Source organism: Grus americana, chromosome 2 (assembly GCF_028858705.1).
Source record: "Grus americana isolate bGruAme1 chromosome 2, bGruAme1.mat, whole genome shotgun sequence".
Lineage (NCBI taxonomy): Eukaryota > Metazoa > Chordata > Aves > Gruiformes > Gruidae > Grus > Grus americana.
In genome coordinates, this window is record NC_072853.1 from 42,143,353 (window position 1) to 42,167,026 (window position 23,674).

A 23,674-nucleotide genomic window follows, 5' to 3' on the forward strand; every position below is an offset into this window, starting at 1 on the left:
CCGAGCTGCCAGGAGCCGGGGGCGGTGCAGCCCCCGCAGGCAGCAGGTGGTCGCGCTGCCAGGAGCGGGCAGGGGCAGGCAGGGACAGCTCCACCGGACCCGCCGCTGCCTGGTGGTGCGCGCTCCTCGCCCACCTGCTGCCTAGAAGGAAACGAAGCCAAAAAAAAAAAAACCCAAGCCCACACGTTTCAGGCGAACCAGCAAGCGAAGAGTGGTGTGTGTGCGCTATCAGACATGCCCACGGTAGGAAACGAAGCGATCCCGCAGCCTCCCGCCGGCTGTGCCGGCAGGACAGCGGTACCCCCACGCCGAGCCCACCGCGAGGGCGGTGGGACATGCTCAGTGCGAGCAGCGGGCCCCGCCTCCGCTTGACCCGGATACAGACGGCGCTGCCTCCCCGCCGGCTCGCTGGGGAGCGTGGAGCCGGGCCGGCCGCGGCAACAGAGGGAAGGGAGCGGTGTGTCGCGCCGCGCCCCGACGGCGTCATGGGGCTGTGGTGAGCGCCCGGTACTGCTGTCCGCCCGCCCTGCCGTGCCTCCTCCCCCGCGGCCATGGCCCCCATGGGGATCCGCCTTTCGCCGCTCGGCATGGCCGTGTTCTGCCTGCTGGGGCTGGGCGTCCTCTACCACCTCTACTCCGGCTTCCTGGCCGGCCGCTTCGCCGCCTTCATGCCGAGCGAGCCGGCGGCCGGCGGGCCCGAGAGCCCCCGCGGCTCCGCTCCTGCCGGCTCCGTGGACCTGCGGGAGCTGCTGGCCGTGTCCGTCCTGGCCGCCGCCAGGGGCGGGGAGGAGGTGAAGCGGGTCCGCGAGGGCAACGTCCTCAACGCCAAGGCGAAGGGGAAGACGCGGGAGGGAGCCGACGAGCAGCTGACGACCGGCGACCTCCTCTCCAACCGCAGGATGTTCTACCTGCTGAAGAGCGCCTTCCCCGCCGTGCAGGTGGGTGCCGGGCACCCTCCCGTCAGGCGGGGGGATGTGGGGGGCTGCTGGGCCCGGGCGCCCCTCCCCGGTGTAGAGCTCCGGCGCTGAGCTGCTCGTTACCGGCCGCGTAACGCCCCGAGGCGAACCGCCGGGCTCCCGCGCCGCAAGGGCTCGGCCGTTTGCGGGGGGACACGTGTCACCGCTCCGTTTGGTAACCGCCGACGGGAAATGCTGCCCCTGTTTTGCATTTTTCCTTCCCGTCTGGCTGTTTTTGTGGCAGTGCCACCTCACGCTTGTTGCCGTGGGTGTTGGGTTGCAGGGGAAGGAGTTGGGTTGTGTGTAAGCGAAGCCATGCCAGGTGAAACTATACGTTTGAAATCATATGGACACGAGGGGGGGGAAAAAACCACCGAGTCTAAACATTGTGAATTATGCTCTCTCTGGTTAAAGGTAACTTCACAGCCCCAATTCTGTGTATGTTTATGATGCTGAGATTAGCAATGCTATTATTTTCTTTAATTGCCCTTCTTGCCTTAAGTTATAGGGAGAGCCAGGAGTGAGGAGAAGGGATTGAGAATTTGAGGTTTTGGAACGTAGTGTTACAATCTGTTGAGTTTTAGCTTATCTGCTGGCGCAAAGTCACAAGAGCTAACAGCTGTGTCATGTTATGGATTGCTGCCTAAGTGGGCAAAATGAATTTCCTTCTTTCAGAGATGTACAACTCCCTCTGCTCTCATTTGCCTCCAAAATCTAGGTCTAACACTTGGGGTTGCACCCAAACCAGAACCACACTTTGAGGCTTTTTGGTTGATACAGGCTTTGTTTCTACTTTCGCTTTGGTAAATGAGAATTTCTCTTCAGTCTCTTGATGTTAAATGCTTTAGCTTTTTACAGTCATTTGAAATGGATAGAAAATCCTAAGTATGCATTTCAAAGGTGATGATTGCGTGCTTTTCCTGGATAGGTTGAGAGAAGAAGTAGTGTGGTTAAGTTTAGTTACTACTCAATGAGTTTTCAGTGGCTGTTCTGGAAGTTCCTCAGGGTGGTGGGTTTTTTTGTTTAAGTGTTATAGATAACCCACTGAATATGAAATCTAAAGGAAACACCAAATTCTTCGATATCTGAAATAAACTTGATATGTGATTGATCTTCCTCTACAGAAAGATTATGATGGTTATGTTCTGAAGATTACAGGATTGTTTGTTAGTGGAAAGCCACCTTCACAGGCCCTACGTTAAAGGAAGAAAAAGTATTGTCCCCTGTTCTCTCTTACTATTCAGTGTCCTCACAACGCTTGGCATTACAATATACCTGTATCACTGCCTGAAACCTGTATGCTTTCTCCCCTTCCACAGATGGAGAGACTTCATTAGTTTAGACACAAGAGTTGTTCATGGAGAAGGGGTTTGGTTCGGGCTTGGAGAGCTCAGTGAACTATATTGCGTGTTCCATGTCTGTGGTCACATGCATAAACAGCTCCAGTGCCTGGGATGCATAGCAGTGACAGTCCGACTCGTGCCTCTTCCTCTCAGAGGACGTTAACTTTGAACATCTACTTTTAAAAAACTTTGGTACACTTTTTTATTTTCCTTAGAGTTAACTTGTGTTGCTAGGCTTTAACAATAGATGGTACTTTCTAAAGTGCAGATGTATTCTCAAACACAGTATGAAGACAAAAATGTGTATGTACATCTGTGGATCTAGAAAAAAATCAGGCATATGTCTTTTTCTTTTCTTTTTTCCTTCTCCCACCCCCCTTAGATTGAGCTTGAGCAGTGAGGATGACTAGGAAAAGTTTGTTTGATAAATCATTCAGCTGATCTAGAGTTATCCAATCTGACAGATCAGCTGTGGGATATTTAGTATTCTGAGTACATGATCTGAATAATAACAGCTTATCTCATGCAGCATTCAAAAAAAATATCCACTAAGCTGTATATACTGATAAGACGTGCTGTCTTTTAAAGTCTGTACTATGATGATGATGTATTTGTACACATTTGTCCAAACTAAAATAAACCTTTGGTTTAATATATACATGTGGCACTCTACGTTTCTTGAGTGTGAAGACAAGGTCTCTGTCTGCAAAACCTTCATGTGTACCTTCAGCACAACACATCTAAAACTGCTACTGTTTCATAGAACGGACTTGCTGCAGTTTTAGTGTGAATATGAGGATTATAGAGGATTTCCTGAGACGCCTTTCGTGTGAGGCAGTATAAGACTGCATCTTGTAAGAAGCATCGTACTTTGTACCTCTAGCCTTATCCCTGTGCACAGAGGGATGCTCCAGAATAAAAACCTGCTGAAGTCAAATAAAACCCCTCTTTTCTTCTTGCTAGAGAAGATGCTGCTAACAACAGCTGTCAAAACCTGAAAGAATTCAAAGACTAAACTTATGCAAAAAGGTGATGTACTCACATCATGGAGTCCTTGAGCCTAACAGGGGTACCTCACCGCTTAAATTGATGCCAAATGCTGCAGTCAGGAAAAAAAAACAACCAGCACAAAACCTAGGTGCCAAAATATGCCTATAATGCAAAGGAAATGATCCATTAATTATCCTCTGAGAATACCTATGGCTTTCCAATGTTTAAATATAACCAGAAGTCATTTGACTGACTTAAGCTTAAGTCAGTGAGCAGCCTTGGATTCCCTGTATTGTGCTGCTGGACATAATAAGGGAAAGCATGCAAACACTCAAAGCAGATCTTCTCTTAAGGTGTGATTATTAAGAGAAGATGGAAGAGTTAGGTTTCTCACTTGTGGAAGCTGAAATAAATCGGGAGTGAGTCTTACAATCTTGACAGTTGTGATTTTTAAAAAAAGCTTTCAAAATCTGAGGGGAGGAAGAGAAGAAAAAAAATGTACAAAATGTTTTGCTTTTGTCTTTTCATTTAAGTAAGGGTATTGTCTCTACAGAGAAAGAGGAACCCCACTGCTTACATCACTTGCTCTATTTGATATAAATAGATGCATTTGCATCAGTTCAAGACTCCTCACAGCTAGTTTAGGTAAGACCAAAGAGGAGCAGATCAATTCTGCTTTATCACTGTGTAGTAGATTGAATGGTGTTGAGTATTGTTGTTCTATTGCTCAGAAATAGGCATGAGAAAGATAGGGGAGGAAGGGGCAAGTCAGTTATTTCGAACTCAAGTATTACCCAGTGTTGTCTGATCACGCTCAACATCTGGCAATGAATATTTGCACTCATCTTCTATGAAGTATGTTTGTGCAGTTGATTTTAAAATACATTTCATGCTAAAATATACATAGTGGTTTCTCTTGATAAAATGCTAAACTGCAGTTACAGGCTTGAGGTGTTTACTGCTCCTGCGCCACCAGTGCGTTGTCCTTGTCTATTTGTTTGTCAAGCTGAGAGCAAGTTAAAGCTCTGATCCAGCTATAAACATCCCCTCTGCTCCTTTTATCTTATTTATCTTTTCTGGGTTACTTCATTGCTTTCCTGGTTGGTTCTCCATGCAGCCCCATTTACTCCTTGTGTTAGCACAATGGTGGTGTGATAAGAAGGACTGGAATGGGAATCAGGTGAGGGGATGCTTGAGCCACCCCTGCTGCTGGAGTAAGAGGGGACTGGGAAAGCAGTGTTTCCAAATCCAGTTAGAGACTGGCCAGAAATGGTGGTATGTTCTGCCCAGAAGAGCTTCTCTGAAGAGATGATCTCACGATACCGGGGCTTCAGCAGCATTACCTAGTAAAAGAGCTTCTCTCTCAGCACCATGCATCGGGTCTTCCATTTTTCTAACGCTGCTTGTCCAGGGGTCAGTGTCAGGACGTTGATATCTGAATGTATCCAAGGTAAAAATGTAAAATGAAGATGATTTAGGAATACCCTGTTTCACTTCACATTGTGGCCCTACCAACAGACTGCGTCAGCACATTTGAAGGAGCAGCCCTACTTGCTCACAAAGGCAGGACTGATTGACAGAGGAAAATGTGTTCCTTAAACTAGCACTTTGGCCAGAGTCCCTCTGTCCTTCAACTATAAAAAAAAGCTGGTTTTAAAGTAACCCACACAATTCTGCTATTTTGCTTCTGTACTATACTAGTGTTACTTTCCCAGGATGCAGATTTTAGTCTTACTTGCTGGAATGAATTCTGTCCTCTACTTCTCATTTTCAGCTGTTTGGGCTTTTTTTTTTTGACCAGTGCATTGATTTATGTTCTATAGTTGCACCAGCTATATGTCTTATTTTCTAGTGCAAATACTAAATGGAGAAATATCTTTTGTTTCTTCTTTTTTTTTTTTTTAATTGTGACTGATGGAAATCAAGTCATCTCCTGTCCCAGTCTTTCTCTTCAAGCGTCTTTTTATCGGTCTTGCCACTGTCCTGAATCCAAATGTTCTTCTATCTCTTTACAGTTAGGACAGATGATAAATACCTCATTTCAAGTTTGTGCAAAATAATGCTGGAATCAGGCGTCAGTGTTTGAAATGGAAATTTAAGAACATGTCAGTTTTAATGAGATTTTCTTCTAAATTAATTCCACTTTTTGAAGATTAATGTCTCCAAGCGCTCCTATCAAGCTACTTGAAGTACTTTCTAGGTTTAAACCTGCTGTTTACAAGCTTCTGACCACAGTGCCAACTATCATACTTAGAAAACTGGAATTTCATCTGAGATGGCAAGCTGTGCAGCTGATACTGATTCTGTGGGAAAGATATGTTAAAAAAGTAGGGCTAAAAACCAAAATGCTACTTAAACTTCAGGATTTCAGTACTTTGCTGAATAAGTTCAGTAATTTGTCTCTTCATGTTGGGAGAATGGCATCCTTAGGTCTTTGGGTTTTTAAAAAAAATTAACATTCTTCTGACCCAGATGGTTTACTTAGAAACCTGTTGGCAGTTGCTAAAATCAAGAAGTGTGAATGTTAATTGAAATCTCATGAATAGGTGTTGTCTGGAGATGCATCTCCTATCATGGGTTTTAACAGATTCTAGATGACTTATGCTGGCTCTTTACCTAAAATGAAATTAAAGCTTGTAACTTTATGCTAATGAGTTCTGTGATTATCTTTTCAGATGTAATTACAAGTAGTTCATTTGGCTTGTGTGTGTACCGGGGGTGTGTAGTCTGTCAGCTGAGCATCTGAAGATTTGAGTTTCTTAGTAGTGTAGCTACTTACAAACAGCAAAAGTTTTCTAGGTGTTATTTATTTTGTTGGTAGACTTCAATCTAGCCTTACTTGGCTGTTTTCTTAAAAAGAAAAGTAGCATCGTAACTCTTGTGACAAGCTAGTCATCCCTTTCTCTTTGCTGGACGTGCATGTGTACAGAACTGTAATGGAGAATTTTGCCATCTGCTGAAACAACTTGTGAGCTAATGACTTTATTACTTTAACTGGTTTTGAATTCTGGTTGTTTCAACAGATTACTAGTGTAAACTTGTGAATTCTGTGATCCATGCCGGTTTCCTCTGTTGTGTTTTTGTTGTTTTCACCAACTTCTATTCATCCTAAGTCAGTAGAAGCAGAGTTGTCACACGATACATCTTTACCAGTTCTGAAAACCTGTTTGTGTCACTCTGCTTCCTGCTGGCTTAATGACCAAAGCCATGTAATGAGTTTTGATAAGCACTAACCGAGCTTTTTGACATTTAGGCTTGTCCATATTCTTTGCACATCCTGTCATCTTGTTCCTGCACGAAGTGACTACTACTTGTTGTTAAAAAGAAATGAAGATGTAGTTAATGGTAGCGGAGAGCGTCTGTCTGTTTGGACTTCTGTGCCTTGACAAATGCATGCCTCCTTTATCTGTGCCATAGCATTATTATACAAGTACTTGTTGTTTTCATTTCAAATGAATGTGGTTTTTTATACCTTTTATTGTTTTATATATTAGCATATTTTTATACCTTACACATTTATATACAAATATACTTTATATTTTTATTATACCGTATTACCTTTTAACTAGCTATTTATATAGAGAACCATGTGATTCAGCAAGGTCGTCTATACCTTTTCATAACAAAATTCAAAAGTTGGAAGGGAGGGATCATGAGTGGTCCGGGCTGCAGGTGAACCAAGTCTTGGTGTGAATGTGAGTCCTTCTTTCCATAACAGATTTTGGAGCCCTGTTTTGTAACCAGGGTAAGTTAGATACTTTCCTCAGTTATTGGAAATATGGTGCTTTGACTGCTTCTTGCTCTCCTGGAGAGTGCTCTCCTGTTGTGCATATTTATACGTCCTGACTTGTTGAGTGGGTGTTTACGTTCAGAGGTTTTGGCATCTGATTCCTTCTCACAGTTTGTGTGTGCACAGATACTGTGAGGAGATGAGACAGCTTTCACCTCTGATACATTTGAGGGGAAAACCAGAGAGAAGCTGAGCAAATGGAGGTAAAACAGTGTGACTTGTAGTGCAGTGGGTGTAAGGGCGCGTCGCTCTTTGGAGCAGCGCGATGGCAGTGGTTGGAGGGGCGAGGTGTGAGGCTTGGTGGGAGAAAGCCCAAAGGCTACTGGTTGAACTGCTCTCCCCTGAGTTGTGACATCTCTGAAGCACAATCAAGTAACAACAAATCAAGTGCTGTCCTGGGCAGCCACCTAGTAGGTTAGTGCACCTTTCAAAGTGTGTAGTTGTGGATATCCTCTTACTGGTTGCTCTGGACATGAGTCCAGAGGGTGCATATAGCGATAAAATATCTTCCACTGCCCACAGGGGACATCTCTCAGTCAGCCAGTAAGAAGGTATCAGAATCATTGTTGGTTCATTGTTTGTAAATGTTTGCATTTACTTATTTACTTCTGTCCCTCTTCCTCCTTCTGCTCCTTTCCTCCGTCTCATGTCAGGTGAATACAAATGGCAAAGTTAAGTTTGAATCTTGGGTATGCGTAATGCTTACGTTGTGTAATCAGTGATGAAGTGGCTGTGTATGTCATGCAGAGTTAGTGCCCTAACAAAACAGAAGACAAACATCTGTTAATGTTTTACTAACATTCCCCTGTCCACCCTGGTTTGTCTGGGCCTCCAGGCTTTTCATTTTCATGGTCCCATTCAAATCAATAGACTTATCCATTGAGTCATAGAATGGTTTGGGTTGGAAGGGACCTTTAAAGGTCATCTAATACAACCCCCTGCAATGACCAGAGACATCTTCAACTAGATCAGGTTCCTCAGAGCCCCGTCCAACTTGACCTTGAATGTTTCCAGGGATGGGGCATCTACCACCCCTCTGGGCAACCTCTTCCAGTCTTTGTTCTTGAAATGTAATATATGGAATACCCTTATATTCATATCCTGACTAGTGAATATTATCTTTTGTTGTTACCTAAACTGTGGGGGTTTTTTGTTTTGTTTTTACCTTGAGTAGCTTAATTAGTGTTTCTTCTTTATATTACAGTGGAATAATATTTGTGGTGTTCTCATTTTGTTTTCTATTCTAATAAAACGGCACTGAGATTTGGATTTGAGAGAACTTAATTATCAAAGGGGATATTGACACTCAGGAATAAATAGCTGTGCTACCTCATCTTTTTTCAAGATATTGGATTATTTGCATATTAAAATACAAAATTAGTATTGGGATGGATAAGGATGTAGGGAAGGAGGGGGAGTAATAAATTTAAATAAAATTAACATACAACCAACACTTTCTAAGAAAAGCATTGCATTTTCATGTACTGATGTTTATTAAAAAAAATAAAATTAATTTGAACAGAAACTTCTGTTTAATTTTTTAGCATATATTTTTTCAGTTTAATTTATCTTTAATGGGTGAATTCAAAGGCAAAACTACAGCTGTGTCCTACTCTTTCAAACCAGGAAAAAGCCTGAGTTTGTTCACCTCGCCACAGACAGCTGTCTAGTATTCAAGTAGGTTTGAGTGATGAGCTGCCACATAGACATCATGAAGTGCTGGTAGGGAGTAGCCCAACACAGGTCAACGAGCCGCTGTGAGGTTCCCTGAAGTCTTTACGTCATGGGGACTGTCGGCTGTTTGTTCAGAGCACCGTACTTATCCACATGTGTTTGTAGTACGCTCCTCAGTTGCTTCCCATGTCCCTGAGCAGATCTGTATTCCAAGCACCAGCATGCCAGAGGAGAGTGTTCTCTCTGCAGTGGGTGTCCAAAGGCTGGGAGCACCTGGGTGTTTTGGAAGGTGCACCATGGGCTGATCCTGGTGTTGCCATTTGACCTCTGCTGCTGGCTCCCGCAAGCAGCATCCCTCACCCGCGATGAGATTCCTGCACCTTGCAGACTCGTTTTGAGGAAGCTCTGCACTGGTGAGATGCAGCCAGACTGCCTCGTTTATAAAATAATTTTTTTTGTGTTGACCTTTCAGCAGTAGTCTGTTCACTGATTTACATATATCTTATTAAATCTCTGTGTTTGATGCAGTTATTCCTTGTGAGGAAGCCTTTCCCTTCAAGCATAACTGGGGAAGATTGCTGAAATGTCGTTAAGCTTGGTGTCAGGGGGCAGCTTTCAGAACTTCCTGAGACAGGCTTTACAGCTTACAGCTTTTCGGTGGCTAACCCCAAATAACTATTTATTTCTGTCTTCTGCTTGCTGTCTCAAGTTCTTGCATGTGGGCTTGCTATCTAAATCTGACTCTTAGGAGTAGGCAGTTATGTATACGATAGCAAGCATGCAAACTTTATAATTATGTACACTAATGTAGCAGTTTAATTGACTTAGGGTGTCTTGCTGGAACAAGCTCTGTTGTCTGAAACGTTTGGCATTGTGATTGTCTTTCTACTATAGCTGCTCCTAATTTCTGAGTGAAGACTTGGGAATGAAGTCAACAACATATCCATATCACTACAGAAAAGCTTGAAAATGTAAGGTCATGGCCTCTGGAGGCTGCCAGCAAATGAGAATGACAAGTAGGAACAGAACATCATATTAACACAAAGGAGTGTTTTGTGGGTGTATTCTCATGCATTTAAAAAAAAAAAAAAAAGAGGGATAGAAAGAAAAAGAGAGAGGTTCCCAGTGTTAAAGGATGGTGATCCTCTCTAAGACAACTATATCTTCAAGCTACCTATAATGTAGCCTCCTAGCAATAAATAAATAACTGCATGTGGTGGAATTTCTATTTGGACTATGACTTCTGGAGTATTCAGCTAAGGCTACAGAGTAAATGGCCATATGAATGGAAGAACTAGTGATCCAGTTGATTTTTTTCTTTTTTTTTTCTTTTTTCCTCCAGACAGCTCTGCAACTTCATCACTATTACCTCCCTCCCTCCTTTTTTTCTTTTTTTCTGGCAGATTAATCACAGCTGTTGAGAGAGACTCCTCATGAGCATTATAAATGCTGCAGCATCATGGACACTGCTATGAAATTTGAACTAGTAGGAGGTCTTTCTCTGGAATCAATACCTTTCAGATAGCTTCAGTCTTTTAATTTTAGTGTACTGTAACAACAGGTTTAGCAAGATACTCTTCCTTTTGAGCATCGGTTCCAACCCTTTAACTTATTGGAAGCCTCTTCCTTCTGTTGAGGAAATGTGTTCTTATGGTGGTGCATAATACGCTGTAGTGGAACTTAAACTGCCCAGGGGCTGTGTGGAGGCTGCCAAGTCTGTGGGACTAGTCATCTTCACTTTGCAGAGCTGTTTTCCCTAGGGGAAAACAGAATCGTCAGGTTTATTGTACAGTGACAGATGTTTAATTTGTAAATGTCAGGGCAACTTCAAGGACTCTGTGTTTGGCATGCAATGCTTCAAATACTGATTTTACGTGAGAAGACAGCTAAGATGAATGGCTGAAGTTGCTGCAGTTCTGCTTGCTTTCTTTTAATTCTTCTGGAGAAGATGGCCTTGAACCCTTTGCTAATAATGTGTTACAGTTGAGGTGTGTGATGTCTTTTCTTGTCATGATGTGAATTATGTAAAAATCCTACTGATGCAAAGTCTATAACATTGAAACATAGTCTGATCATTTCTTTATTTTCATTGTCTTTCAATGTCATTTGCCTGTAATAAGTTGGTTTAGTCAGAGGGGATTTATCTGCTATACCAGTCAGTTATGTGAGTCTGAGCTACCAATCTTGACTCCATCTGTAGCAAGTAAAGGGAAATTGGTGGTTCTAGGTTGTAGACACATTGCATCCCATGTGCACCTGCTATTTTGCCTTGACTGGACATCAGAGCTAGTCCGTTTGGCATCCCTTTAGAATTATATTAGAGGAAGCCACCTTTAGAGTTAGCAAGAATGAAAAAGCGTGTGTTTACTAATATTCTGAAATGTCCTAAAAGTCCAAATTGGTTACACTCAACTTCAGGCATATAACCATCAAAGCCATAAGCATCATCATCCTACTGAGTAATTAATGGAGTGATGTGTTTCTGAAGGGTTCACACAGGCTGAAGCTTGAAAGGCACAGTAGCAATGATTTTGTTTACAGCAGCAGGAGCAGAATTACTAGTCTCCTAATGTATCTGAGATGCTAAAAGTAAATGGGATGAATTTGTCTAAATTCCTGTTAGCATTACTTATGTCCAGTTGCATTACAGCTCTCCCGTAGACCATGTTTGCAGTGGTAGTAAGCTGATATGGATGGGTTAAGACAGATTGATCTGTATTTCCTGCTGGGTTATGTGATGTTTTGTAACATGAGAGATCGTTACGTTCAGTGTTTTGTGATAACTGCGTCTCTTGTGATCCAAAAATATCTTGCTACTGCAGTTGTAATGACACTGTATTGGGTTTTGCAGAACGTTATTCCATCCAACAGATTGGGACTGTGTGCTCCGCTACTGGACCAAGCTCTGTTCGGCATACTGAAATGCCCTCTGGTCCAGAATAAAATTGATTAAGCTAGACAGCAAGTGATAATAGGGTTAAATGTGGCCTTTGACTGCTGTTTATAAACGTTCTTCATGGGCCTTCTTGGATCCTTAGCCCAACCTACCCTAAAGACAACTAAGGAATGTTATTAACTTCTTTATCAAATAACATTCATCTGACATTTGTGTAATAGTTACATCCAGTTGAGCTGCTTAAATTGCTGGCTGTAACTCCATGCTGGAAGCAGGAATATATACTAGGACTCCTACTCCCCCAAATCACAGTACAGTCTGCAAAATGTTTGTTGATAAAATATCTATATATTTCAGTCTGTATCTACTGGTCTGCATAAATGGAATATCAGACCCCTACTATATCCGTATACCGCACAATTCTCCAAAGTCAAATGCTGTGCTTGTAGTCTTTGAAGCAACTGCATTTAACTTTTGATTTTAAAAACCCTGCAATTCATACTATGAGAAGGTTCAGTAGGAAGAGCTGCAGCCAAAGGAACGGTGTCCAGCTGCGGTGTGGTTCACAGTTCTAGATTGTGGTTTTCCATTGCTTGTCCATGACTGTAATAGCTTGTGAGTTGCTGAAAAATGACTAATTCATGCTTTTAGCATTTAGCTTTTAGGCTAATTCAACTTTTGGCTGGAGGTGAAGGGAGAAGGAAAAGGTATGAGCAAACCTGTAATTTTCCCGAGTTCCATAGTTACTGTATCTGATAAGTTAATGCAAATACTTTTTTTGTCTTATCATAGATAAACTCTGAAGAACATGTTGATACAGCTGATCAGGAGACAGTCTCTTGGGATCACAGTATTCCTGAAGACATAAAACAAAAAATACAGCCTAAAGAGGTTCCAGCAGAAAGTGTTACTGTCTGGATTGATCCATTAGATGCTACACAAGAATACACAGGTAGCTGATTCTTGTTGACAAATCATGTGTGTAATTCTGATGTCTGCCTTTTGTACTGGAGACAAAATAGTAAGTATTTAAAATGGCATCTGTTGTTAAAAGTGCGTTATGTCAAAGCTAGTGTGATTTTAATTGAACAAATTGCATAATGAAACGTCTATAGTTATCAGGCCATAGCATTTACTTTTATGTATACCAACTCTGAAATGAGTTTGGTATTCCTTGCAACTGAGTAATTGCTAAAATAAATGGTAACTGTCATTTATGGATGCTGTTGGAATTACACATTTCTTTATTTCAGTTATTATGGTGGCAGCACTAAATATCTTGGAATATTTTTTGTTGTTTACTTAAAGGGAATACTAAGTAAATAATCTATTTAACTTCATATAAAAATTTTTGCTATGATTTTTGAAAAAAACATGCATAGTTCAATCTTCATCAATGTGATGTTAAGATGTCACATAAGCAGTTCAAGAGAATCCAACTAAAATTGTTTCTGATATGTACTGCAGAACAAATAGAAAAATGGGGAATTTTTGTGTTTTGCAAATATTCCATTGATACAATCACCTCTTCAGGAGAATGTACTTTGGTATTTGAATTATCAGTTTTGAACCAATAGAAGATAGGAGGTTGGGCAGAGAAGGGAGATTATAGGGGCAGAGATTTCCATGAAAATACCTGCTGCATAATACACAACTGTTAGGATTAGACCTGGTAGGAGTGTAGGTTACGTCTACTGAACAGGAAAAATTCCTGGGAAACTGAAAAGTCTTTAAAGCCTTTTTAAAACTGCAAGGTTATTTGAAGATACAACAAAGTTACATAACTGTAAAAGGCAGAATGTAGACTAGTCCTCAAAGAACAACATTTTTATAATGTCAGGTCTGCTTTCTTTTTGTGTTCTTGGCATCTGGCTGCGAACTTGCTCACTTTCTCGTTTTGCCCACAGAGGATCTTCGACAGTATGTCACAACAATGGTGTGCGTGGCTGTAAATGGTAAACCAGTCATAGGAGTGATACACAAGCCGTTCTCAGCATACACAGGTACCCTTATGGCTTCACATATTTCCAGCATCTTCAGTCAGAGTGTTAACTAAAATTTGATGTTTGAGAAAACATTTGTAGGTATAAATGAGAAAATAGTACCTGGGGCAAAAGAGCATGGCTGCAGACCTCGGAATTAGAGCTGCAAATGCGTTCTGTGCTGTAAAACCACAAAGGAAAATGCTGCACTTGTTTAACATAAAAAATGATGCATTTAAAACTAACTGAAAATGTGTTTAAGAATTAAGATCCCTCCAGTCGGAGTGCTTATAGCAAACCAAAGAAAGTGAAACCTACACGTACTGACCAGTCTTACGTGTGCTGTTAGTCTTTAGCAGAAAAGTACTTTGCTCATTCAGCAGAAGAACTTGGGTCTGTGATAGTATAGCCAGGAGCTGGTGTTTATTCAGAGTGAATAACAAAGGTAGATTAAAGATCTTAATGGCAACTAGTTGTACGTAACAGGCGAGACTGTTTGATTATCTGACATAGTTTCAATGCCACAACCTGAAGTAATTAATTCTTCAATATTAACAACGTATCAGTGAGGAGGGCTGCATGTTTGTCAATGTGTCTGCACTCTGAAAGCTTCAAAGTAGTTTTAGTATTCATATCTTTACATACTATATATCTGAAATAAGAATTTCTGTTCTCATTTTCCCTTAGGCAATACTGACCTCTAGAGTTGTGAAGTTATGCAGTAGCTCTGGCACAGAAACTAAGACTTAATCAATGTATTTTTTATTTGTTCTCTTTTTTTGCCCACTGAACGCTAAATATTTTGTGCTAAATATTTTACTGTCTTTAAATATGAACTTAATTTCCAGTCATTTAAGTATGTGCTATATTCCAATACACTTTAAAAATCTTGGGGATTTTTGGAACATATTTTTCTAAGGATCAACACCTATCTGAAGAAATGGGGTTTTTAGCACGGTAATTTTGAGAATTTCTCTCCTTTAATAATAGTAAAGTGTAAAATGTTTATACATGGCATCAGATGAGATGCAATGTATTCTGTCATTCTACATGAAGAGTACTCATTTCCCAAGCTGGAAATATCAATAAGTTGTGAGTAGGATTGTTCCTAATGCTACCACACAAATACAAAGCAATAAGGGGCAGTCAGCATTGTTATTACATGTAACTCAGTCTGTTGCCATACAATCTGGCCCTCCACTGAGATGAAATTGCTGGTTAGTCTGCTAAGTAAATGTCAAATTAATGGTTAGGGGATGCCACTTACCAAGCTTGGCTTTGAACCTCGTGATAAAACAAGTGGGAGGTTGTGTATTTGAAATCCAGTCCTCCAAAACACCCCATCAAATGTTTTCCTTAGTATTACTATTCTCCTGAGCTATTTCTTTCCTTAGCATTACTATCCTTTTGAACAAAATGACTCAATAGCATTTTTGCTATCTGCTTTGAAGGGTAGTGGGGCTTCGTTCTTATGGAAAGGTTGTTTGAGGAAATATTGGATCTATTTCTGACTCAGAGCCATCATTTTAACTTCGGTGGCTTTCCAATAACAAGTTATAAATATTACTAAATATTGCTGCTTGGGATTTTTCCTTCTTACTCTGGTGTTGGGGTTTTTGGGGTTTTTTTTGTTTGGTTGGTTTTTAAGTATCACACAAGAATAGTCAGGCATGGGATAATGCCATATGCACAAAAGCGTGTGGAGGGAGCTGTTTCTCTTTCTCTTCCGCTTGTGTGCACATGTAGGCATATACCCCTTCCATCTGTCAGACCTAACTTTCTCTTTTACAGTAGGGAGGGAAATTGTCAGATGCATCAGTTTCATTTTCTCAGATAAGTATCCTTTTACCTTAGCAGAAATTGTCTTTTGTAAATCTTAACTGAATTTGTGTTTCTCTTGTAGCCTGGGCAATGGTGGATGGTGGGTCAAACGTAAAAGCTCGCTCCTCCTACAATGAGAAAACTCCACGGATTATTGTATCCCGCTCCCATGCAGGAAAAGTTGAGCAGGTTGCACGGCAGACATTTGGAAATAAGACTGTGATAATCCCCGCTGGTGGAGCAGGTTTGATTGCTTAAGCATCTTATCCATTTTATTGCTTCCGGATGATTTAACGGGATAGCTGTTATTAGACAAAAGGATATAACTGTGCCATCTCCTCTTCTGCCTCTTACCTTGTGTTCTTCACATCCCTAAAAGCAAGCACTTGACAACAGGGACACAGCATAGTTTCCTGTGTATAGAAGCCTACGTGCAAACTTAGTTCAGGCTTCAGGCTACCCACAAGTGAGTGTGTTAGTGAATCTAAGCCTGCACCAGCAATGTTACCGTGGTCCTTTCATTGAACACACTGATGCGCGTTCACCGAAGGTACTGATGCCTCTGTGGAGGAAGAACGGTTGTGACCACATACAGAATCATGAAAGAGAATCTATTAGTTGTTAGTTAACTAGTAGGATGTTTAATTAAACAATTTTTTAAGGAAAGGCCACTTAAGTTTGGTACTATTTCTTGCATTTATGTCAGAGAAAAGTAGTGTCACTAAAGTCTATTTTCATCTGCCTCATATTCAGTCCAAAGAGGTTTTATATTACTTTTTGTAACCTTATACAATATCCTTGTGCATGCTACTGACAGAATGCAAATATGTGATGCACCAGTGTAAAGCAATAGCAGTTTTAAAGTCTCAGAAAAGCCATGCAAAATTTGAATTTTATGGAAATATATCTTTCCATATCTTTAATATGGAAAGCTAGAGCTCCCTCACAGATTTAGTCAAGAAGATCTTGCATAGGTTCTTGACAATTAATCTAAATGAGTTTTCTTATGATAAAGGTAGTGAAAGTATAACTGATTATAGCAGATCTTCTCCAGGGCTTGACTCTTTATAAGAAGATAAAGAAAGGAACAGTTTAGTGAAACAAGGATATTGGGTGAACAGTTGAAAAACTGAAAAAATTTCATCAAAGAATACTATTTTGAGTAATGACTTTGTACTGCATAACGTATGGTAAAGGAGAATGCCCTGGGCTGAGTTGCTTTATTAAAGAGTGGTATATGCATCTTCCTTCTATTGTAATAAAAAGCCAGGAAGAAAACGGTAGACTTCAGCATAATACAGAGATTGAGAAATAAGTGAATGAATGTAAGAGCAAAACTATATTTGAGTTTCTGGTCTTGTTCTTTTAATGTGTCTTGAGATAAGTCTGTGTAGCATATTGGTAAAGGCTGTCTAAAAATAATGTGTCTCAAACACCCAAGGCTTTAATTGGGATGCAGTGGAAAAATCTTGTGTGCGTGTTTGGAGGGGTGTTCCTTTTTCAAATTTTCTCTACAGGTCAGAGGACAGACAAAGGTGCCTCCACCATTACGCTGGATAGCATGATATAATTAATGATATTGCTTTCCTAAATCTTGCATGTGCCTATTATTAACACTTACTAGTAGATTGATCCTTTGTGATGAACAGGAAAACTTGGTTTAACTTTTTTTTTTCTTACCTCTGCCCATTTCTTCTAGGTTATAAAGTGTTGGCCCTCCTTGATGTGGCTGAAAAGAATCAAGAAGAAGCTGATGTGTACATCCATGTCACCTACATTAAGAAGTGGGACATATGTGCTGGAAATGCAGTGTTGAGAGCATTGGGTGGCCATATGACTACCCTGACTGGTGAAGAAATTAGTTACACTGGCTCAGATGGCAATGAGGGAGGACTTATAGCCAGTATCAACATGAACCATAAAGCACTAATTGAAAAACTTCCAGATCTGGAAAAAACATCACACAAATAAACTTGACTGATGGAGAAGTACAAGTTGTGCTTTTGTAGCCTCCAAATGCTCTGTCTGAAGAAGCAGGTGTGAAAACCTGCTAGGAAAGATGCACAGCAAAGCAAAGCAGTTTGGTGTGGGTTTGGGGACTATATTGTGCATTGGGTTTCTTCAGTGGTGGTATTTAAAAAAGAATAAAATAATAATCAGAAGTAGGAAGGGGACTGACTGCGTCACACCTCAGTTTCCATGTTTTATTTTTTTTCAGACTGTTTTCATGCAGTTCTTATACTCAAGGTGCATATACAGTATATATTGGTGAGTGTAGGTGAACTAAAGAAAAATCCAAATTGATTCATAAAATAACCTCAGTAGTTCTCACAGGAATTTCTTGGAACCTTTTACGTCTTGTTACTGTAGCTGTAGCAACTCCATAATGAATTAGGTAGGGGGAAAAAAGGTTGATTTATATAGGCATCTGATAACTCAGTAAACAATTTAGCAGGAAACATGACCCTGTGTTCTGTATCCCCTGAACAGAAAGCACAAGAAGGTTGACACAAATTCATATGCAGCAACAGTTTATCTTTGACAGTGTGGCACTCCTTCTGCTTCTTAAGAGAAAAAAAGAAATGTTCTGTGCTATTTTGACTTTTTTTTCCTGAAGATGTAAACCAGTTTAGTTTGGATGGGTTGTGAATATCAGTGTTTTATTAATCAGTGTAATTATTTCCATATACCTTTCTAAAAGAAGGCAATGTTTCCTTGTATAGTTTTTAACAGTTACTTCTTGTCCTTGATTTCTGTGTACAGTGTTGAAGATGCATGCTAGATTTTCCTCTAATGTAGGACTTGTTCATCGTTTGGTGTTTGTGCCTATAGAAGCGGCCTCTTCCTTCAGTACCTGGTTTGAGGTTTTTTTTTGGTTGTTGTTTTTTTTCCATTGGATAGAGTCATATGGAACAAGTTTAATAGAAATAGTAAGTTGATTGGTTGTTTCCATTTACAACATGAGATCTAAACCAGCAATTTTTCTACAACCCCAGAAATATCTTTTTGTCTTTTTAGGTTAAGGTGCGCTGTTTTCTGCAGAAAGCTCTTGAGCTATCCCAAACAGCTCGCAGTTCCTTGGTTTGTGGAAATTTTACAGAGGGAGAGAGAGAGACCATTTGAACTTGAATCTCTGTAAGCAAGTTTGAAGAACACGTGGCGCTTGAAGCAGGGTCTGCAAAACTTTACTGAAAAATGTGCTTTGTCAATCCAGTACACACAGAACAGAACATGGGCCCTTTGATATCAAATGATGATTTGTTGCACCTCTAAAATATGCAAACTTCTATCTACAACAATGTAACCATCTGTATTGTTCTCTGCACCTCTCTGAAGGTGTTTCAGAAGGTTAAAATGTTATTGGATTATTAGTAGATAAGCTTCCCCTCTCTCCTCCAGAAAGCTGAAATTCTTAGTTAATACAGATGTCTTCTGTTCAAAGTTTATTCAGTGTAAGCTTAGGCTGTTTAAACCAAATTCTTACTTACTTTCGTTTTAACTTCCATCATACTGGTGTTGTGATTAAAAAGAGGGTTTTCCTCCTTACATCAGTAGTGGAGCATTCTTAGGTACCTCTTTTGACTTCTAGCGAACATTCACATTTCCAAACAACCTCCTCGGATGTTGCATAACTAGAGATACAGACTCTTATTTTGTAAACTTACTGGCAAAGTAGACTGAAGCTTAGTCCTACTAGCCTTTTGGTACGGGTAGGTTTTTTTAGATAACTGTTTTTCCAAAATCGACACTATTGCTGCTGTTTGAAAATAGCTTTTACACATGTAGATAATACACAAAGCAACTTAACTTCCAATTTTTAAATTTAATAAACTACTATATGTTATGACAAGTAAGTGAATATGCCCTTTTTAAAAAGGGGCTGATCTATTTTGAAAAACTTGTTGAGCTTCCAAACCTCAGTGAAGAATAAAAATCCAGATATTTATCAAGGCTTTAGTAATATTTTACAAGAAGACTGCAGCTTTTTTTCCTTCAGGCTGATTTAAATGACTTCAAACCTAATAAAAAAGCAGCTCTTTTGTTTATTAGTTAAAGAACATGGATTAAAATTTAAATATGATAAATAGCCATAGTTAACCTAGTATAAAAACCTAAATATGTCACGGACGTTGAATGCACAATATTTAAATAGACAATTAAGACAAAGTCTGTGGCAGATTGTGGTTTTAGATTCAGGTTGAAATCATGTGTAAACTTGTGAAAATGTGACTGCTTTTATTTTGGATACAATTCTGTCACTTCCTTGCATAAGCTGGCATCAGACTTAGCTTCTGTATGAGAAATGAAAAATAAGATGTTACCAAATACAAGGGCTTGCTTGCATTTTTCCTTAGGAAGGTAAGGTACAAAGAGCATCAGCCCTCCTTTCCTCCCTCCCATATGCTGGCTAAAACGCCTGATCTTCCATGAGGAAGACGTGTGCTTGTTTAGAGCCATTTATATCCTAAATTGCTTTGCTGCAGTGGATCTCAGTGTTCAGTACCTTTCACTGTGGACCTGTATTGGCCCAATCTCGCTTCCTGTGGAAACGAAGAGAAGGTGAGAGTGAGGTGCTCAGTTAATTACTTCTGGTGCAGCCTGAGCTCATACAGCTTTCCCACAGCTAAGGCCTAAGGTGCTGCTTGGGGTCTCCCAGTCTAAAGAGGAGCTGCTTTGATATGAGAATAGGTAAGCACCTGGTGAATATCAGTTTTCGATGTCATCCTACAAGAAATGCAACTCTTATGCAGACCAGCAGGTATTTAAAAGTGCTTGCTTAGTGCACGTGTGCCAGTGCACTTCGATATTTGTTTGTCTAGTGTTAACACTCAGTATGTCCTGTTTCTTTGACTGTCTACACTCCATTCTAAAACGTTTTGCTATTCCGGCTTAAATTTGTGTAGTCTCAGCTGTGCGGATGTGACTTAAGCTTATGCCCAGAGTGGTAGGAAATCATACCGTACCCATGTCTCACTGCTGGGCTAGAACATTGTTCTTTACATTCTAGCCTTTTCCACATAAAACTGTCATACCATTTTTAGGGATGCTACTTAAAACAATTGCATGGTGTAGGTGGGTGCTACAAAAGTATGTCTTTTCTAAAAATTTTAATTAAAAAAATAAATCATGGTATCATTCTGGCTCCAAACAAGGGAAGTAAGAGAATGTATTGGTTTAGCATTGTTTTTCCAATGCTGGATTTTTTGAGTGGCTGTTATGATTAAGGTCATTGCAAGTGAAAATATTCTAAAGCTGTATGTATATTCTTTTTTTCATTCTGCTAAAAAGAGTGGATGGTAGCATAGATGATACCTTGTATTGTACCAAGAGTCCTAACTTTCATTCCTTGAATGAATGTTTTTCTAAATAAATGGACACATAAATAAAAGGGTTGAATATTGTACTTAACTGGTTTCGAGTTTAACCTATTTGCCAGACTTTTACAGATGGACTTAAATAAAAGCTGTTTGTTCTGATCTACAGAGCACGTAATAATAATGAAAATATTTAGTGGAGGTGGCTTACTTGAATGGTGAATGAACTGTATAGGAGAAGCTGCAAAGTCATCTAGTGATCTTGTTTCATATATTTGCTTTTATTTCATAGTCACTAGAGCAGACGGATTTTCTACTTGGCTTCAGGTGTGAGAAGAGTTTGTGTTTGGGTTTTTTGTGGGGGTTTTTTTTTTTTTTTTAAATGGCCAGTGGTTGGAGGTCAGGGGTGTGGAGGGGAGCACTGGCGTTCATCTCTGCTTTTTTGTTTATGAACGAATGTATCCCGACATCTTTGTAGCATCCTATTACCCGTTGGAGTTGTACAGCAGTGGTGCAATACTACATACTCCTGGTGTAACAGTGTAAAACAAGGAGTCCTCATCCCCCAAGAACGGTGTGATGAGAAGTGACCGAGTGTTGTGCGGGGCCTCGGCTGTGTTACGCCAGCAGAGGCTGGCTGCTCCCTTGTCTCGTGGACGTCACTCCAGTTGCAGTTTCTCTGATGGCAAAACTGCTTTTGTAGGCTACTGTGTCCCCAGGTACACCCAACCCCTTGGTGCATCTGCTTTCTGAAGTAAACTAGAGAAGTGGAGAGGGAAGAAGCAAATGGTTGTGTTGGAGAAGTTGTAACAGAGAATACTTACTTCTATTTCTTGATTTAAATTACACTGGTAGTTTCATTTCTTTTGTACTTTGGGGTTAGATTACCATACAGTTAAGTTTTAATGGACCACAGATAAATGCCTGCGTGATTCTAAGCCCAAGCAGGATGAGGGCAGGGGAGACTGCCCCTAACCAAGGAGAGCCTGGATGGATGGCTTCCTGTCAGGCCATTCTCACTGAGCCTTTTTTCAATGCCCTGTTTAGAGATTTAGGCCCTTTCACATAAACAATTACAGATTTGACTTTGCCAAAATACCAGTCACAGTCTGTCTTCTGACCACCTATCCTCAATGATAAAACTGCTCTGTATCCACTTCACTGTAATGTGATTTGCTGAGACAAGACTGTGGTAACTCAGGACTCAGATGACTGCTGAACCACACCTTCTGGACAGTAGCACTTACAATGAAGTGTAATGAAGACACCTGCTGCCAGTGTCTTCCCACCCCACAAGCAAATCGTGCCAGTCATATCAAGAAGCTGTTGAAGCCTTATACTTCATGGTTTTCAGATGCCCCACCAGCTCTCTCAGCTCTTCTGAGAGAGGTTCAGAAGTGCTCATCCAATTTCCTTCCAAGGCTCCCTCTGGAGCCAGCAATTAGCAGCCACTTTTCCCTCTTTGCTGTTCCTCACTTTTCTGTTCCTTCCTGATCCTTGCTCCTTTCTTAGTCCGTGTGGACAAGAAAAATGAGATCGGAGGTGGAAACAGTTGCAGAACAAGAGAGCCACAGCAGCAAACTGGTTTATCCTCAGGCTGTTAATATTTGGAACCAAGGTCTAAGGTGCTGATCTGCCAAAAGTGTGATAGGTGCCAACAACATAAAGGCATCTTGAAGAGAGGTTCATGTGATTGGTGGTACTGGATATGCAGAAGAGATGTAAATGGACTAAGGAGAAGTTAAACTGTCTTAAAAAAGAGAAAACAGCTTTTCAGTGTAATGTACAAGAATTCGGCATTTCTGTTCCTCTGGGTGCAGACCTTCATTGCTCATGAAAGAGGCTCCATTTGCCCTCTGTGAAAGGCCTGATTTTGCTGAAGTCAGTAGCAGCATTCCCACTGAATTCAATATGAGCAGAAGCAAGCCAGATAAAACATGAACAGCAAATTAAGCTAAGCTCTGAAGAGCTCAGCTTCTGCCAATAGAGCAAACAGCCTGGGTTGTGTTAAACTCCCCTCCGGCAGCTTCAGTCTATGTTACTAGAGGACTTGGAAACATCATGCCAGTGTCTCAAGGTTCTAAGTCTTTCAGGTTTGTTTTTTTATGGTCTACAGCTGATAGAGCCCACTTTCAGATAATACTGTTTTCAAGCCTGATTTTTTTCCTTGTTTGTAATTCACATTTCTTTTTTTCTCCCCAAAGGGCCAGCAACACTTCGGCATTTTTCCTGTTGTCCCACCAAATTGCATTAGCATTTTCCAATTGTGTGCCAAATTGAAATAACAGTTCTGTAAATAAACTCTCTGAAAATACTGGTCTGTGAGGGTGTTTTCCTATATCTTGTCTTTCTGTTGGGTATTTATTGTTTCTTTGTACACCAGATTTTTTTTTTTCTTTTTCTGGTAATGCATGTCAGTCTGCTTCAGCCGTGCTATGTCCATTGTGTGTGCAGGACTTTCTGCCTGAGAGATTATCGCTATTGATGGGTCCAGCCAAGTTCATGACAAATATAATTCAAGATCTCCACTGGTTTTGCTTTCATACGTGTGTTTTATTTTGAAAGTTGGTGGATTTGTGTGATGGAAAATGAGTGCTTAGAAATCCCCCATATAGTATTTTTCCTTGAATCTGAAGAAGCTCTCTCCAAGACTTCCTAGTTATGTTACTTCATTCTGCTTGAGTCTCGTTTCCGTGATTTTCTAGTATCCTGCCAAACTTTACTATTACTAGCCCTTTTTCTAATGTGCTACTCTTCATAAGTGAAACCATGGAATAAGTTGAAAGATGCTTTAATATCCCACATCAGTATGGGGTTTTGGGCTGTTCTTGGGTGCAGCTTCAAATACGGTTGTTGTCACCCCTACCACTATGTACAATGAAGTCATGTGTCATCCTGGTGTCATAG

The 23,674-nt window shown here is 40.6% G+C and overlaps 1 protein-coding gene across 2 annotated transcripts; it reads left to right on the forward strand.

The window, feature by feature from the left end:
* Nucleotides 1–360: 360 nt before the first annotated feature.
* Nucleotides 361–20,861, forward strand: BPNT2 (3'(2'), 5'-bisphosphate nucleotidase 2). Of its 2 annotated transcripts, XR_008575877.1 has the most exons (6): nt 369–938; nt 12,442–12,601; nt 13,557–13,652; nt 15,535–15,696; nt 17,152–18,382; nt 18,471–20,861. XR_008575877.1 is itself a non-coding variant. In XM_054816732.1 (5 exons), the coding sequence occupies exons 1-5, from the start codon at nt 552–554 to the stop codon at nt 17,421–17,423; spliced, it is 1,077 nt and encodes a 358-aa protein (XP_054672707.1). In that variant the 5' UTR covers nt 361–551; the 3' UTR covers nt 17,424–20,861. The 2 variants fall into 2 exon arrangements, 1 of the variants encoding a protein (XP_054672707.1); XM_054816732.1 differs by having other exon boundaries at nt 361–938; nt 17,152–20,861.
* Nucleotides 20,862–23,674: the final 2,813 nt, after the last annotated feature.